This window comes from Panthera tigris, chromosome A1 (assembly GCF_018350195.1).
Source record: "Panthera tigris isolate Pti1 chromosome A1, P.tigris_Pti1_mat1.1, whole genome shotgun sequence".
Lineage (NCBI taxonomy): Eukaryota > Metazoa > Chordata > Mammalia > Carnivora > Felidae > Panthera > Panthera tigris.
Window position 1 is genome coordinate 14,469,030 of NC_056660.1, and position 18,789 is coordinate 14,487,818.

Genomic DNA, 18,789 nt, shown 5'->3' on the forward strand with positions numbered 1-18,789 from the left:
CAAAGGGCTCCCTCAGGGTTAAGTGGAAGGATTCCAACTTTTCCATGATGAAAATGGCGCAATGGCAAGGAGAAAGAAGGATTCAATTAGAGACTGAAAAAAAAAACAGAGAATACCTGCACAGGCCTCAGTGGAACCTGGGATGGCATCTGGATGAAGGTCAGTAAAAGGAATAGTGAGCACTTCAGGGAGTCCAGTGGAATGCAGGTGACTTTTATGTCAAGGAGAGACTAGATGTCTACTACCCAGAGCCGGGCTCTCCAATCCTATGTGAAGCAGGTGGCGCTAGAAGGCCTGGCTGACACCGGATGACACAAAGTTGCAGAGGGTCCCAGTGTGGTCCTGTGATCCACACAGGCTGTGGTTAACAGGCTGGGTGGGATTATAGAGACAACACACGGTAGGGATTCCACAGGAGTGGCCCCCTTTCCGACTTCCTGAGGGAGAGGTATTCCTGCCATCTCCTCACTTCCTCACCGGGGCCATTGTAGCCTGAAATTTCCTTTACCTGGCTTTTTTCCCCCTGCCAGTTCCTGAGCTCAGAGTTTGCTTTCTCACCACCCTCAGCATGGACTTCGTTATCATTTCCCGGCTCTGTCCTGGTCCTAATCTCCTGTCAAGACTCCTAGCAACTCTTTTAGATGTTGGGTCCTGGGGGTTCAGGCCTCCAGCTTCAAATTCTCGTGAAGCTTTCAGCTTCCCTTGGGTTATTAGTGCACGCTGAAGCAATGAAAGTCCCGAAACAACCCTCACACGTTGTCAGAGATGCTTCTGACTTTATAAATCTTAAAACATTTCAGGTTTTTTTCCCCAATGAAATAAAGAGTCTCAGCTAGAGAATGTGGGGAGGGAGCGTGCACACACACACACACACACACCTCACATCAACTGAAAGTCTGCAGAGTTTCTATATCAATTTTGAAGGCTTTGAGCATAATTGGATTAAAAGACATAAACAACTGACTTTGCAGGCCCCTAATCTGTACCTGAGGCATACGGATTGATGATGGAGATTTAGTTAACTTACTGTCTTGCATCAATAAAATAAATAGGGCCATTAAAAACATACATTTTTATATACACATCTTTATCGCCGTTATTCTGAATAGACTGTGTGCCAAAAATGTGCTATGAATTTTCGAAACGTGACAAACCTGGCAGTGTGTTACAAATAGTTATAGTATTATTACCATACGTTCTGGTATGTAGTTTCTGGGAGTAGTTTCTGAAGTTTGACACGGGCTGGTTGTGGTTTGAGGTTAGTGGTTTTTGATTTAGAAATTCCCATCCACCACGTGGCAGAGCATTGCAGCTGACAAGAACAAAATTAGTTTGCAAAATGGAAAATGAACTCTCACAGCTGTCTGTAGGAGACCTAGCCTCCTGGTCTCCATTTCTCCAGCGGATGTTGGGGAGCAGCTGCGAGGAGGGGTGTGGGGGCTTGGATGTGAAGTCACTCGGCGGAGTAAATTCCCCTCTTTCCTCAGGGAAACCATTCCAGGGGTCATGCTTTAGAAAACCCTCCTCCCCTCGTGGGTTTTTGCTTTTGACTCGTGGATCTGGTTTTCAGTCAACTCATTACCAGGCTCTATTATTAATAATATCTGTGAATTTATGAGAAAGCATGGCAGTCGTGAGCAGTTTACTACCAGAATATCCCTATTTAGTTTTAAGTCATCTCTCAAGTACATTAGAGCACTCTTCAATAGCAGCTTCATTTGGCATCCCAGGGTTTGGCCTCTTGATTCTTGTTAACCGTCTCCAGCTGTACGGCACCCAGGACCTTTGACTCTCTCCAGCTTGGCCCTATACATCCCCTATGTCTACAATTCGCACTGCACTTGAGGAGAAAATGTGAAGTAAATTAAGATCTAGCTTGGAGAAAGGACAGGATAAGATGCCTAAATGGAAACTTGAATTCCAGGTCATCATTTGTAATTCATGAATATAAATAGGTGGTTTTATTTATTATTACAGCATCACTAGGGGTTCTCTTAATTTCTAACAAATTCTGCCAGCACAAGATGAATGCACGGAAATTTTTGTGTGGGGAGAGCTGCTTTTAATTAGCATGGAATATCGTGGTAGGTTATCCAGGCTCTTGATTTTTCTTCTTCCTCTTTTTCTTCATTCTTTTTGGATATCTTGGCTTAGTAGTATCTTTTCTTTTTTTTTTTTTTTTTTTTTTTTTTTAATTTTTTTTTTTCAACGTTTTTTATTTATTTTTGGGACAGAGAGAGACAGAGCATGAACGGGGGAGGGGCAGAGAGAGAGGGAGACACAGAATCGGAAACAGGCTCCAGGCTCCGAGCCATCGGCCCAGAGCCTGACGCGGGGCTCGAACTCACGGACCGCGAGATCGTGACCTGGCTGAAGTCGGAGGCTTAACCGACTGCGCCACCCAGGCGCCCCGAGTAGTATCTTTTCAAAAGAGGAGGTACGCAAGAAAAAGGAAGTTAAATAAAATTGAAAGGCCAGGAAGGTGATAGGAAGTCTTGAATTGGCTAAATAATGACACTTGACTTAATTAGACCAGCACTTTGCACCAGGACAGAGGTTCTGAATCTTGGGAACTCTTAAAATTCCCGATGCCTTCCCAGATGCCCATGTAGACCAATTCAGAATCTCCAAAGGCAAAATGCAGGCATCAGACCTTGTGCTAGAAACTCCAGTGAGCTTCATGCTAGAGATTTCTTTGAGGCTCAGTTTCCTCATCAATAAAACCAGGAAAATAACTGGTGGCAAAACACAGACTCATAATATTACAGCATTGAGTTGGACCTTCATCCTAGTATCAGGAGAATAACATCAGATAAAGCAGGTTGGCACTTTAAAAATAAAAATGCAATAACAGTAATATATTTGAGGGGTACCTGAATGGCTCAGTCAGTTAAGCGTCTGACTTCAGCTCAGATCATGATCTCACCATTCGTGGGTTTGAGCCCTGCATCAGGCTCTGTGCGGACAGCTCAGACAGAGCCTGTAGTCTGCTTTGGATTTTGTGTCTCCCTCTCTCTGCCCCTCCCCTACTCATGCTCTGTCTCTCTCTGTCTCTCAAAAATAAATAAATGTTAAAAAATTTTAAAAAAACATATAGTAATATATTTGGAATATTACAATGGTGATAATTTAATTCTATTTACAAATAAGAATTTTATTTCTGGAAGTGTCAATTAAGTTTATGAACTTATCACTAGCCTACATTTTCTATCAACGAAGTGTCGCTTGGGGGAAAGTGACTCAACCTTGTCCTCAGTCCCTGGAGTGATCAAGATGTATATTGCCTATTTCAGTCTCTTATGTGCCTAAATCCTGTGGTTCTCCACTAGATGACTACTAAGATAAATAAACGTAGCCAGGATGAGGAATAGCTGTGATACCGGAGAACACAATAGAGCCAATAATGCACACACTATGTACGTAGTGCTTGGAGCACTAACAGAATTTTTTTCTTTTATTTTGGATGAGGGGGTTTTCCTTCTTAATCAAACTTCTCATACACCAGCAATTCGCATTTCATCAGCACATAGCAACAGGTGAGGGTTACTGTCTCTTTTGCAGACTGACTCTCAGACTCTTCCGATATCTAATCCCTTCTTCATCCTTGTAACAGCCCAAGAGGCTGATTCTATTATCTCCATTTCACTGTCACAAAAACAGGTTCAAAGCAGTGAAATGACTGTCCCAAGGTTACACAGGAGGGTAAGCTGATGTTCCTGGGAGTCCACATTCCTCTCCTAGACACCTGGCTGCACACTGATGCTGCCGTTGCCCATCTGGTTTGCTAGAACAATCCACCAAGAGGACTCACTCATGACTCTTCCAGTAACAGAGCAGAGGCCCAGAACAGCAAGGAACACGGTGGGATCCCCACCCGGAGCGAACGAAAAAGTGAGCCGAGAGGTAAGGTTATAAAACAAGTGACTTTCGCTGACTAGATTTTCCGATTCTGTTGCCCTACTCTCTATTTCACAAGAGACTGCCTTTTCAATTCCAAAGGCACCAAGTGAAAAGGTCACTGTATAAGCAACAGAGAAAATGAGGACAAATGAGGGAACAGGAAATGCTTTCTGATGACTTCCTCAGGGCTCATATAATTATTATTACCTTTTACCCCCTAAGGTAGAGTCCTCGGTGGTAATCAGATATAATTTGATCACCAAATGCAAAATGCCTTGTTAAATGGACTTCCTTTTAAATTCCTAACATATTTATTTTGATTGCTTGCTTCATTTTGTTGCCCTCGGAGACCTCCACGAATACTAAATGCTGGTTATGAGAGCTTATGTATGTTTTTTTCATTTATGTTTTTGAGACAATAGTCATTTTTCTGATTTAGTCACTACATAAATGTAATTTCAAAAGTTAAGCAGTCACTTCACACATTTTGGGGGTTTTTAAAAATATGTTTAAAGTTTTTGCTCACACCAATATTTTTTCCCCTTAGAATCTAAGGTCTATTAGAATTACATAACTTTTTTTTTTAATTTATAATCTCCTGGCTAATTCCTTAAATGTTATCCTTGCTTTTAGGAAATGTCTTTAGGGAATCTGAGAGGGAAAACTAAAATGAGAGCAGAAGTCCAAGTTTTAGAGGGAGTGGCTGAGCCTAATTATCAGCAAAGTGGGACCATGTGTAAAAAATGTGTACAAAGCAGGTTGCCAAGGCAGAAAGTTACTGCTGAGACATGTACATGCTGCCTTAGGAAAAGGAGGAACCTAGTTTTTCAAAGGCAACAGCCAAAAATCTTCTTAATTTTGTTTCTTGAACCCCCTGAGTTGGGATACGTAAGGAGATGGGGTCATTTGGTTTGTAATCAGGCTAAGGCTGTTTCCAACTGCATTCCAGCCCCCTCACACATACAGACGAATTTGCTCACCTTCACAAAGTTATCTTAACACAAATATGAAGTTCCCACTGGAGCTTGCTCTGTCGGCCAGCCTCCCCCACGTAATCCTTTGTAGCACCCCTCTCCCCACACCGACAATGGCTGGAGGAGCCCTTCTGTCTCATTCTATCACAGCTTCCAAGGACAGGCTTGGCAAGCAGTGGTCCTCTGATGAAAACGTATTTAAAAATGGCTACGTACAGTCTACGAATCTCTTTCCTCTATGGCTCGTTGTTAGCCTTCCAAGGCCATGTTTCAAATTCAGATTTTCTGGTTTATTCTGTGTGGTCATAGTCCCACCGTTTCTAGTGCTAACATCCAATTTGACAATTTGTAGACCATGGGCTTTTTTTTTGTTTTTAACGTTTATTTATTGTTGAGAGAAAGAGAGAGACAAGAGTGTGAGCGGGTGAGGGGCAGAGAGAGGGAGACACAGAATCCGAAGCAGGCTCCAGGCTCCGAGCTGTCAGCACAGAGCCCGACGCAGGGCCCGAACCCACGAACCACGAGATCAAGACCTGAGCCGAAGTCGGACGCTTAACCGACTGAGCATCCAGGCACCCTGATTATGGGCTTTTAATTAGCATGTAGATCAGTCAGAACAAACTCTGCCACCAAGACGGGCTGCAGCTGGTTTGTGCCTCTTCCTCCCTGATATCTAAGGGAAAGGTGCCACGACCTAGGTAAGTTACTTCGGCAAGGTTGCTAACTTCTCTGAACAATCATGATAACCATATGATGTGCATATGCATTCTTGTGCAATATTCACAGTGCTTTCACACAGAACAAAGGATGGGTAAATGCAAAAGTGGTGCATGGGACTTTATCCTTGGGGGGAGGACACCTGGCAGAAAATTCTGGCTCCATCTAAACTTGGCTACTTCGGGTAAGTCACTCGTCATAGTCTCAGTCTCCTCCTCTGTAAAATGGGTACAACAATACCCACTCTGCCTATCTTCTAAGTTTATTATTAGGCTTAGGTGAGATGCTTCCTAACTTCTCCTACTTCACAGAAAACGATAACTTTTGTTTAGCACCCTGGGGTAAATGCAAAGGTTTTGAGGCTGCAGATGACCACTCCTGGACTCTAGCTGCCCTACCTGACTATCCCAAAGGCTGGGATTAATACCTCTACACGTGTGTATGCCAACTGGGGAGCTTTGGTATATGAAAATATTTAAAACAAACTTTAGCTATCTATCTATACACACTCACATTCACATATATCCTCCTGATATATATGTGTGTGTATATTGTACCCCAATGTTTATAGCAGCATTTTCAATAATAGCCAGATTATGAAAAGAGCCTAAATGTCCATCAACTGATGAATGGATAAAGAAATTGTGGTTTATATACCCAATGGAATATTACGTGGCAATGAGAAAGAATGAAATATGGCCCTTTGTAGCAACATGGATGGAACTGGAGAGTGTTAGGCTAAGTGAAATAAGTCATACAGAGAAAGACAGATACCATATGTTTTCACTCACATGTGGATCCTGAGAAACTTAACAGAAGACCATGGGGGAGGGGAAGGGAAAAAAAAGTTAGAGAGGGAGGGAGCCAAACCATAAAAAGACCCTTAAAAACTGAGAACAATCTGAGGGTTGATGGGGAGTGGGAGGGAGGGGAGGGCAGGTGATGGGTATTGAGGAGAGCACCTGTTGGGATGAGCACTGGGTGTTGTATGGAAACCAATCTGACAATAAATTTCATATTAAAAAATAATAAATAAAATAAAATACAGAAGAAAAACATATAGAACACCAATTTCATTTCTAAACAAATTACACAATCTAGGAAATGTAGGGATAGAAGCATCAATTAGCAATTTGAGTTATAACAAATATATGTGTGTGTGTATTTGTGTGTGCATATGTGTGTGTGTGTGTATACTTGTGTGTGTGTATACATATATATGTAAAGTACTAAAACCTAGGCCCATGGTCATCATATGGCAGAACATGTATAAGACCCCAACCTCTTGTCACTTCAGATACAGTCTGTCTCAACACTGTGCTTTCAATTATCCTTAACAATTAGCGGTTTAGGAAAAAGACATGTGGCTAATCACCGATGTGATAATTTAGAGAAGTGGAACATTTTGTTGCCTTCAACTCACAGCCAGATCACTCAAAGCAGTAGAAAGGCTGGCAAAATTTCAATCATCGAGCTAACGATTGTAACCTTGTTCCTGTCTGTGTTCATGTCCATATCCACGTGCAAATCTGTGTCTGTCTTCTACTTTGGCAGTACGAACCATTAAACTTAGGTATGGAACTTCCACATGTGAGTGAGGGTTACAGGAGTGCCTAGATTCTACCGTTGTTAGGAAGAACATAATCAGCTCATGTATGTGAACTACTCAAAAGAGTCGTGGGAAGACTTTCTAAGCGAAGCACTCTATACGTATTTATGACTATTCAAAACAAATCTTATCAATCAGTTGTAAAGAGATACAGGAACAAAACAGAATGACTGCGCTCTGGAGAATTCTTTCATAAAGATGTATCATTAGACTGTAGTATTCAAATAGTGGCAGCAGCAGCATCTGGGAGCTTTTAGAAATTCAGAGCCTCACATCTACTACATTAGAATCTGCATTTTAACAAGATCCCCAGGTGACTTGTGAGCACATTCAAGTTCACGAAGTGCTGCACTGGAGTACTTCAGGGCTTATATGGAGACCCTTGGGTCAGTTGTATTTCCGGTGGGAATAATGCAAAAGCAGTAGTGACTCAGAAAATCTTCTCTGTCCTACTGATGTATTCAGAATGTAGACTAGGGGGTGGGGTGGGGGGGGGAGTGACCATGGACATGCACCTCCCCACTTAGAAGGCAGTCGCATCTGAATGAAACAAAATGCTCTGTGCAAGGGATCACGAGAACGCACGTCAGCACGGATTCATCAGAGGCCCTCATGGAACAAGACTGAGATCCCGTAACTGTTCTGGCTTGAGGGGGAGGAACAAATACAAACACAACACTTCAGAAAAGGAGGTGACACCACTAGGAAAGCTGCAGTTTTCCAAAGGAACATTAGGAGTAAGTGGAGGGGAAGGAGGAAGTCACTTACATTAACCCAGGGGTGCTCAAGGACCTGCACAGCCGAAAATCGCTGATCCACATCAACCAACAGCATCATGGTAATGAGCTCCTGCAGAAGGGAACGTTCGATTCCATTTGTCTAACTTTTACGGTAGCAATCTGAGCATTTTCATATGCAGAAGTTCTCTTTCAGTTTGGAAAAGCTCTAAATCTTAAATATATCCGCTCAACTTACCCACAGCCACCTAACATCTTTAGAAGTTAGAGGAAAGGCGAGTATTCAGAATTATAAATATATTGCTTATCGTTGAGAAAAAAATGAGGTTAATATTAGAATAAATTTCATTAAAAATGTATTTAGTAGAAAAGAAATAAATTATACAAGTTAAAGAATTAATATTCCTTTCTTTGCCTAGAATTTTGTGCTTTAAAGGCAGATTTCTAAGTTGGTTTAATACAGAAATATGTTAAAATTGCTTCAAAAATTTCCACATCAATCAATACCAATAAAATGGAACTATTAAGGGGCAAACGATCTAATGGTTCTGAAATTAATGAGACTTCCTCATGAGCTCCAAATGATTTGGACCAGGAAAGCACAGCTTGGGTTTTAATGATGAGTCTGTCATACATCTGTCCACCTTGGATTAGAAGTTCCCATGTAACAAAATGGTTAGATATGTGTTATCCAGTTCCTTACATTCACAGGGTCTGAGTACCAGTCCGTGATGGGGATGATTTATTTCCATTGATACAGAGATTTCTACCTTAAAGTTCTCATTATGTTCTTCTCCAGCTTCAGGCTCCTTTGTGTAAGAAGGCATTCATTCACTTTCCAACCTGGGCCAGAACTTATTAAAGCAACTATTTTGTGTGATGCCCTTTGCCAGGTGTCATGGGTGTGTAGGAGATGGTCCTATCTGTCAATGACTTTGAGCCCTCTTGTTACGGAGTGATGGCATAAGGTAGTAAGTTCCTGAAGAGACTGCTCACAGGCAAAAACAACTCCACCCCCATGCATTATCACCCCACCTCCTATCACCTTTCTGCCTTTCCTGTGACACTTCTCTCAATTCCCCACATTTTCCTAGGCCCAGAGGTAATTAGAAGTCCTGGACGGCTGAAGAAAATGAAAGCCTTGGACCTAACGTGCATCATTTTCTATGGAAAGTGGCCAGGCGGAAAAAGTCAGGTTTTCAATTGAACTCACTCAGGACACAGCGAAAAGAAAGGCATATACACCAAATAATCAAAAGTCAATTATTTCTCAACAAGAATTTTTTCATAAATTTAAGTCGATGCTTGGAGACGTAAGTTTAAGGAATCAATTAAAAAGTTTTCTTTTTTATCTCAAGTTCTACTATCGTCTCCATGTAAGAGTTTTACAGTTTTCTTAGATACTGATCTCTTCTTAGTTTAATGGGACAAAAACGACATGCCTTGTTTCCCTCTGCCTTTATATCCTGGCTGTCTTTCAAGATCCAGGTTAGATTGTAGTTTCCTCCTGATATCTGTGTGGATCATTTCAATGTTTGAGCTTCCTTCACTTTCATTGATTAACTAGTTGCTTCATTCACTCATTCCTTTATTTATTCATTCATTTAATACATGTTAAGCACCAGTTATGTACTGGTCACTATGTAGACACTGATGTTACAGCAATAAACAAAATAGACACAAATCCTTATCTTGGGAACGTTGTGTTCCAGTAGGAGAATCAGAAAATAAATTACAGAAGTAGAATGTATCCACCTATCTAAATCTACCTGTCTAGAAAGGTAGAAGGCTAGTTACATGGTATACCAGATGGACATGTGGGTGTAAGTACTACACAGAAAAATAAAGCAGATGAGGAAGATAAGGTGAGCCAGGTTGGTTAAAGAGCTGTAACTGAAAGTGGGGTGGTCTGGGAAAGTTTCACTGAGAAGACGAAATTAAGTTGAGACCTGAAAAAGGTAAAGCAATAAGCTGTGTGGCAATCTAAGGTGGCCTGGTGCGGGTAGGGGTAGCAAGAGCCTGTAGCAATGTAACCGGAGTGGCAACAAGGAGCAATGAAGCCAGGGAAACAGAGGCACTTGATAAGTCGGGATGGCTATGAACAGAGGACTTGATGACTGTGAACTCTTGGACAACCTAGTAATTATAACCAAAATAGACAGAAATCATATTAACAATATCATTAAGTCTCCCTGCATAAGACGAGTCAAAATCAGTAATTCCATTAAGGTGCACAGGCTATAAGGAAGAAGAAGGCACTGGAAACCTACCTTGGCAGAATCAGAAACGTTATCCCAGTACGGAGAAGGAAAGTCCACTTGCCCCATCAAAATCTGATCAAAAAGCACCTCCTGGTCATCACCACTTCTGTTTAGATGAACAACGACAACAAGGGAAAAACAGCACTAAAATGTCAATTCAGAGTATGTTTCTTCATTCTTATACATTAGAGCCTTTCCTTTCCCCATTAATGTGTAAAATGTGTGTTTTTAAGCAATTTAAAATGTCAATATGGAACTGTTTTGGTAAATTAAGAAAGAATGAGTTTTTAAATTATATGAGGAAGATTTATGGAAGGCATGTAAATTAGCATGTACAACGTAGAAAAAAATAACAGGCACTGCAAGCGAAGTTCTTATTATGTTCTTTTCCTGCTTCAGGCTCTTTTGTGCAAGAAGGCGGAATGGATCACTCAGAGAATAGAGCAATGCTTTGTTGGTGAGGAATAAAAGATTACTGCCCATACCCACGGAACGGAGGGAAACCACACAGCAGGATGTAAGTGATTACACCAGCTGCCCAGATGTCCACCTTGAGGCCATATCTGGAAAAGTAAGTGAGGTTAGAGTTAGCAAAGTTAGGCCAGGACAAATTATGAGGCATAGCAAAATAGATGACTCTTCTATTCTAAACCAAAAACCAAACTAAACAAAAATAAAAAGCCCAACAACAAACAATAAACTAAAACCCACCGGCTAATCAGAATTCAAGGAAAGAATAATAAAAGAGAGAGAGAGAGAGACTAAGACACATGAATAAAGATCAAAGTAAAAGCATGCTTATGATCATATCCAAATATCAGTAAGTGAGGGGTTTCATCAAAAAGGTTTATTATAGCCATATCAGTTTTAAGATAAGGTGGGACCCTTGAAACTATACAACTCCCTGATTTTAGAAATAACAATTACATATAGGACATTGCCAATTTATTTTTTTATTTTTTTAATATTTATTTGAGAGAGAGAGAGAGAGAGCAAGTGCAAGCAGAGGAGGGTCAGAGAGGGGGACATGAAGAATCCAAAGCAGGCTCCAGGCTCTGAGCTGTCAGCACAGAGCCCGACGCGGGGCTCGAACCCACAAACTGTGAGATCATGACCTGAGTCAAAGTCGGACGCTTAACGGACTGAGCCATCTAGGCGCCCCAGGACATTTCCAATTTATAAAGCACCGACATATATTATCTTATATGCTGTTTTTCTAACAGCTCTTTACATTCCCAAGGATAAGTATTGTTGCCTATATTATAGAGGGGAAAACTGAGGTTCAGTGAGGTAAATAGTCTTCCTCAAGATCACACAATCTGTGGCAGAGCTGGGTTCCAACCAGGATCTTCAAGAGCCCATCGCAATTCTCTTTCTACCCCAGACCCCTCCCTCCTGGCAGGCTGTCAGAATACTCACAGTAGAAACTGTAGATACGCCTCGGGCAACACCCTCTGAGGGAGGTCAGGCAAGGTTACAGATGTGGGCTCCCAACTCACTCAAATTTGACAAAAAAGTTCTCATTACCCTACATCTCACCCTTGGGATTTCCCGATTGGCATTCCCTTCTCATCTATTCTGCATTTCTACCTTTCTGGTCTATGGTTAAGCAGAAAAACTGTCTCAAATGGGTCATAGTGGAGCATACAACCTAGACCCTTGGGGGTGGGTTGGTGCCACTAATTGGGGGGAAAAGTAGGGCCATCTCTCCTTGCTGCACCACCCTTTCCCAATCCTTCTGTGTAAGGGTAGTACTTCAGAACGTCGCCCATGATCCTTGGTAAGAACTAGGCTCTTTTTGGAAAGAGCCCTTTATTCACACAGACCTGAGTTCAGATGCTGACTGAACTATGATCTAGTCATGAGCTTATGTGATATTCAACCTTCAGAGTAAGATTATTCATATGCACAATAGGAATCATACCATCTACTGTAAGAGTTAGAAGTAAAGGAGCTTAGGACCTGGCGTGCAGTAGGTCCTTACTAAGTGTCAGGCCACCCGCCTTCTCCCCCACCCCCGCCCCGCCCCCATTCTAGAGATTTTCATTCATCTGATACGGCTGCACACAGAAACCAGAAAATTCCCAGTGGCCCTCTGATGCCTAAGGGTGTTTGTACTGCACAGATAATCAATGGACCGCCAAGAGAGCCAAAATGAGACTGGGACGGGAGAATGAGGACAGCTGAGAGAAATAACCACAGGAGACTGTAATCACCACACACAGCAGTGTCTGTTTCTTTTATCCAAAAGCAAGTTAATTACCATCGCTATATGTTTCCCTGTTAGTCCGAACATTTTTTACTCTGAGGTTAATAACTGCTGTTCTACCTTTAACAAAGGCCAAATGGAAGCCTTGAACAAGATTGCAGTAATTGGCAACTTGATTGGGGAAACAGAGAAAATGGCTCCCACTTTCAAGTTTAAAAAAAAAAAAGAGTGAAAGAAATCTGATAGCTAATTCTGTCCGGATGGCACAGAGCAGTACATTCTCCTATTCTTGAAGCAGACTAGTTCTTTGACAAGCACAGCACTTCAGTAAACACACGGAAAGCATTTACCCAGTCTCTGCGATGATTTCTGGAGCCACATATGTCGGGGTGCCACAGACTGTGTACAGGGGGCCGTCTACAATGGTGGCCAGTCCAAAGTCACCCAGCTTCAGCGATTTGCTGCCATCTTGGTGTTCGTACACCTACAGGAAAAGCAAAGAGTGAAACTGCCTTAAAACGAAGAGCTCAAAAGCTCTTTCTTGAAGAAATGAGGGGCGCTGTGGTTTAACTTTCATGTATTTATCATAAAGTAAAAAAAAAAAAAATGAAGCAATTCTGCAAGGATATACATATGAGACTATCTTTTTTTAGATGACAGCAGAACTGGAAGCATGGCAAACAGCCAGCAAATGGAAATTCAATAATAAATTGCGGTAGTTCATACAATGGCGTGCTACATGAGCATTAACATGGCGATGTGGGTTTATATTTATTGAAATACATTATTTTTGGGAAAAAGGAGCAGATTTCAGACTGGTCTGCATACAATGTGTATTAAAGAAAAGAAGACGTAGAAAGAAAAATGTCAGAAAGAACACAGTGTTCGTGTGTCTGTCTCTGGGTGGTAGGATTAAGGCAGATTTCTTGTTTTTTTGCTCCTCTGTATTTAATGTTTTCCACAATTAAAATTGATTTGTGTAACACAATGAAATATAGTCTCCAGCGCAGTATCTCCAACTTATGAAAATAATTACCTCTCCATTTTAATATATAAGAGGCCTTAAAAATACAGTTCTTTAGTAACTGAACAAAAAAATCTACACAAATATTAAAATACTTCATTTTCAGTGGCCCACATTTCCAACAAAATCTATTTACATTTTTTTATTAATAATTGAAAGGGATATTAACATTTCATTTCACCTGTGGCAATTTGGAAAGATTTATCAGGTGCAGAGTCAGCATTCTGCCCAGGTTTCCTTATTAAGGCAGTAAAAGTCTCTAGTCTTTCACCCAACAAATCAAGAAAAGGATGCATGTGACTATAGGCAAGTATTTATACTGCTTTAATTCCAGCCCGTGATCAAACCAAATGGGTCTGCTCTAAAAAGTATTCCAAACAACTTCTACTATTTCAAAGAAAAGATCAAAGGGCATTCAGAATTCTAATTCAGTGCCCTCCATTGGAATCAATAAGATAAAGAAAACCACACTAAAAAGCTCCTATTCCCAGCAAAGGCAGTCACCAGGAGATGCCTTAAGGAAATGGTGAAGTTTTCCATGCACATCAGAATAATTCCTCCCCCAGCAAGTTGAAGCCTGAATGTTCTTCTGTTGCCGCCTTGTGATCATCTGTACTTGCTACGGCGGTCTGACCTCTTGAGCAGTAAGACATCTCTCCACACATCAGGAGCTCCACTACCGTTCGCACACCGCGTCTCCCTTTCCTTGGCAAAAGTACATTAACTTCTCATTTCACTGCCGCATAAAGTGCAGATGTTTGGCTGGCTAAGCTGTGGTATCAGCATCGATCATTTGGATCTAACTGTTTTGGCAGAGGCGGGGAGTCTGATCCTCCCTTTTGGAGTGACTGTGTCTTTTCTGGGCAGAAAATATCCTTTTATGTTTTCTCCACACAGAGCATGGAGTCTTCTCCTTAAGGGCTTCACCTCCATCTAGACTGGGCCTGCGGGCAGGTGTCCAGAGACTTGTGGGGTCTCCTGCACTTAGGTCGTTAGGGCAAAGACAGTTGCATGTCCCTCACAGATGTAACTTTGCCCAGTTGTCATCTGGGATAGACACTGTCCTCACTCCTTTAACAACGCAGCTCTCTAGCCCATCAGCAGGAGCAAGTTAGGGGCTCTGAGGCATTAGAGCCACAAAACATAATATCATACCCAGCCTAAATGTTTTCCAGCAAAAGAAATCCCTAAATCATAGTTTTAGTGCATAAGCCCTTCTGGCCATCCAAATGTTTTTCATGAGCAGAAACCTGAGATGGAAATATATCTAGAAGATCGTCTAGTTTACTTCCCAGACAAAGCAGGATTGTTTACTTCCTTACTTCCGTTTTCTTAGTAATAACCTTCCTAAAATGCGAAATAATCTCTCGCTTTGAGGTTCTGTTAGTCCGAACATCCACGGGGCGTGTTTTGTGAGGTTGTGCAGATGCAGGTTTCAATTTACGCAACTCCATTTGTACAGGAATTTTGTGGTTTTCCTCTAAACGTACTATCTATACTCACCTAACTTTATTCAAAAGTTGGACGAAAGCAGATGTTGGCAGATCCAGTCATAAGTCATATTTTGGTTCTGACTGTGACTATGTAATTCTCTTACATGTAGCAAAGGTTTTGTTTTTGAGTATCTACATTTTGACAGGATTTCCATCTCATACATAGCCATGTGATAGTTATATTTAACGTAGCCAAACAATAAAGTTCAAAGTTTCAACAACTAAGGGAAAACAAGCACTAAAAAAAAATTGTACCTAAAATTTAGGATTATGTGAAAGCAGTAATTCTTCAAAAATAAAACCAACACCTTTTAAATAGAACACAGAATCTATCATTTTAGTGCTCTTTTTATCTTTATCACTTCCACGGTGGCCCCTTCCTCTGCTTTGAAAAAACAGAATTTCATGAACATAAAGTAGTTAACGTGATGCTTATGATAGACAATAAGAACTGAGAGACAAAGGCCTAATCCATGTAACTGAAAACATTTCTAGACACAACTACATTAGAAATGCTTCGGCAAAATGTTTTTGCAGGTGAATAAATGTCCAGGCTTTTCGTTTGGAATTGTGTTTCACTTACTGTCAGGCAGGGCAGGAAGCAAGGTTGCTTTGGGTTTTTCTCTGTCAACACTTTGGGAGAAGGATACAGAAGAATATATTCCAGCGTTTCCTCCCCTCCAATGGGAGAGCACCTTTCCTGAGTCCCCACACAGCCACCTCACAACTGGGGTTCACCCTTAGCGTCTGCTGCACCCTGAGCTGGGCTCACCCTTATTTATGTCTTACGGAGCCAGATACAGAGGGGCATGAGTGAGGCCATTGAAAAATGTAATTAAAACTCTGTTCAAATCGCAGATTGCTAAATACATCTGTTTCAAACACACACACACCCTCACGCACACGCACACCCACCACTCGCAAAACCATCCCCCAGAAAGTATTTTCCCAAACGGCAGCTATAAATTTACTTTGAACTGAGTTTTTAATTAAAAGTTAGGAGTTGGAAAAGCTTCTAACAAGTTCACACTTAAAATGTGGAGTCCTTGGCTTATAGTGCTCCCTGAATCGATTGTGATTTCGCTCCTCTGCACGTCTCCTCATCCTGACCATCTTCCACGAGGGACGTTAACTGGCTGCAAGTACGGGCTTGGGCAGCCTGATCCGGCAAGTGGGGTTCTGGCCTCACTTTGGCCTTCACTGTATTGTAAAGCTTCCATAAAACGCGACCCACAAGTGAGGTGGGAGTACCTTGTCAATCAACGAGTATTCACAACATGAGATATAATTTAATGTTCATCCCAAACCCTTTAAATACTCTAGATGTTCCCCCACATTTTAAACACTGAGGGGCTATTAAAGAGACGGGGATTAGTGCAAATTACCAGTGTGTAGTGCTTTCACTGTTTTAACTAAGCAATAAAACTGTGTAATTGTACAACACTAATTGAATGCAGCTACCCATAATTGTGGGCGGCCATATGTATCCTATTACCATAAAGATTGTCAGTATTTTGTAAGCTACTCTTGTGATCATTGCAGATGGCTACAGTCAGAGAAGTTGTTCTCCAGGGTTTATTATATGGCTATAAAGACATCCCATGATTTGACAGACTAAATGTGTTAAATGGCAACAATTATGAAAAAGGTTCCAATTAAAAGCTGAAGGCACGTCCTACCAAGAACAGATATAGTGAAAGGTCAGGTATTAGGTTTTTGGCACACCAGCATTTCACACAGGATTTTTCCTTTTTAAAGAAGAGTTTTATTTTTGTTTCTTTTCTTTTATTTAGGGTTTTGCAGTAGCTGTAACTTGCTGAACAGTAGATGTTTGGGCATAGGCCTGATTTCCTTTGGATTAGAAACTGAGACCATTTGGAAAAGTTATTTGAAAAAATAAAAGATTTAATATATAGTCATAAAATGCAGCTGGTGGCCATAAAATAATATGAAAATTCACAGATAACCTGAACCCAGGCAAATGGTTTCTGAGATTCCCATAATAGAGAACTAAGAGCTGACTAACATAACAGATGTGTTGGGACAAACATAATTCTCAATGTTGCTGTGAATTCAAGGATAACCCTGTTGAAATCCTGGCTAATGAATCATTAGTATCCACGGAAATATTTTCACAGAGGAGCTCAATAGGTACTAAAAAATTATTTCACCAAATAGAATTGGACAAAGGTGGCATGAAATTGACAAAGCCATGAAAAAAAAAGTCAATTTACTTTTTAACCAATATGGTATCCCTTTAAAAAGACGTTGCTTTTCCTCTGGCCATGGTATATGGCCTTTACGATCCTAAGGAAAATAAATTTAAATCTTTAATCTTTGAGAAGTGAAGTAAAACAACATTAATGCAAGAGATTATTTTTTAAAATGCACTTTATGGTCCACATACTTTAAAATTAAACCTCCTGGAAAAAAATTAATTCTTAAAAAAACTATCTTATACCCACATGTAAAATCTTTATGAAATCAAAGGTTAAATGAAATAATAACAGTGAATGTCACATAGAAGTCAGAAGAGGGGTAACAATAGCAGAGCGAAAAATAAAATAGCTTTTAAAGTATTATCTAGAGATTTTTGGGAAGACAGAAGGATGAATGGAGACTCCCGGAAACCTGATTCTCATCCTCACGTTAAAATCATCATGAAACTATCTCAAAAGGAGTCCTATGCAGCTGCACTGAGATACACAAAACATGCACATTCGGGATTCTCTTGGTCATTGTACATACTAGGCTTTTGCTAAAACTGGGAACTCAGTGTCACTGCCATTTTAAAAACTGGTATTACATTTTTGACACACGAGTAATATCCAACATGTCACTGTAGGAAAATTAGAAAAGACATAATTATAGAGGGAAAGGAATTAAACTCACCCATGATCTTGACACCTAGAAATAACCATTGTTAGCATTTTGGGGTATGAACTTCCAGCCCCTTCTTTACCTCTCTTTCCTGCCCTTCTCCTTCCACTGGACAATATATCCTGAGTGAATAAGCCTGTATCTACATCACGATTTCCAGTGGCTACTGGATATTCCATTGTATGGAGGCACCATGATAATAACCCCAACATCTACTACCACCGCTACTTAGTAAGCACACAGGATACACGAGGCATTGTGTTGAGGAGTTCATGTTCATTACCCTATTGGATCTTCACAACAACCTATTAAGTATCTTACTGATATTCTGCAGATGAGAAAATTGAGTCTCAGAGACGTTAAGTAACTTTCCAATGTTGCACAGCTAGTAAGTGGCAGAGCCAGAACTTCAGCTCAGGTATGTCCAAGTCTAAGGTTTTAACCATATGTCCTCCTCCCTCCTCATCATGCTATTATTTAATTAATTGGTGCCCTGAGGTAACTTGTTTCCATATATATGTATCTCTATTTTTTCATACTAAAACCCACTGGGATGAATATCTGTATGTATGTATACATACCTGATTTTTTTTCTTTAGGTTACCTTTCCAGACTTAGAATTACTTGGTCATAGAATACACATACTATTGAAGGTTTCAGTTATTTATTACCAAAAATTACCTTTCAAAAAGCTTCTATGAAGTTACTCTGCACCAACATGTATGAGATGATTGGTAGTCTAATAACTTTGGCAACGCTATATACTATTATTATTAATCTTTGCTACTCCAATAAGACCATGTCATTTTAAGTGAGATGAGTGATGTTATTTCAGTCCTTAATCACAAAAGGGATGAGTAGTGCACCAGACAGACCTGGGCCAACCACGGCAGCACACTACAGTTTTATTTCCTGTCTTCTTCTTCCTTGTGCCATCATAGGTCCTTGGAAAAGGGTCCTCAGCAAATGTGTTAGTAAGATAACT

At 40.7% G+C, this 18,789-nt stretch overlaps 1 protein-coding gene across 3 annotated transcripts in view; it reads right to left on the reverse strand.

The window, feature by feature from the left end:
• DCLK1 (doublecortin like kinase 1) overlaps window positions 1-18,789 on the reverse strand; it is a 334,659-nt gene that overhangs the window by 22,667 nt on the left and 293,203 nt on the right. For all 3 annotated transcript variants that reach the window (XM_007097655.3, XM_007097657.3, XM_015544530.2), the window contains 4 exons: window positions 12,758-12,891; window positions 10,684-10,761; window positions 10,208-10,304; window positions 7,969-8,049 (listed from right to left, as the gene is read on the reverse strand). In XM_007097655.3, the coding sequence (XP_007097717.1) occupies window positions 7,969-8,049; window positions 10,208-10,304; window positions 10,684-10,761; window positions 12,758-12,891 (390 nt within the window). The remainder of the gene's footprint in view (window positions 1-7,968; window positions 8,050-10,207; window positions 10,305-10,683; window positions 10,762-12,757; window positions 12,892-18,789) is intronic.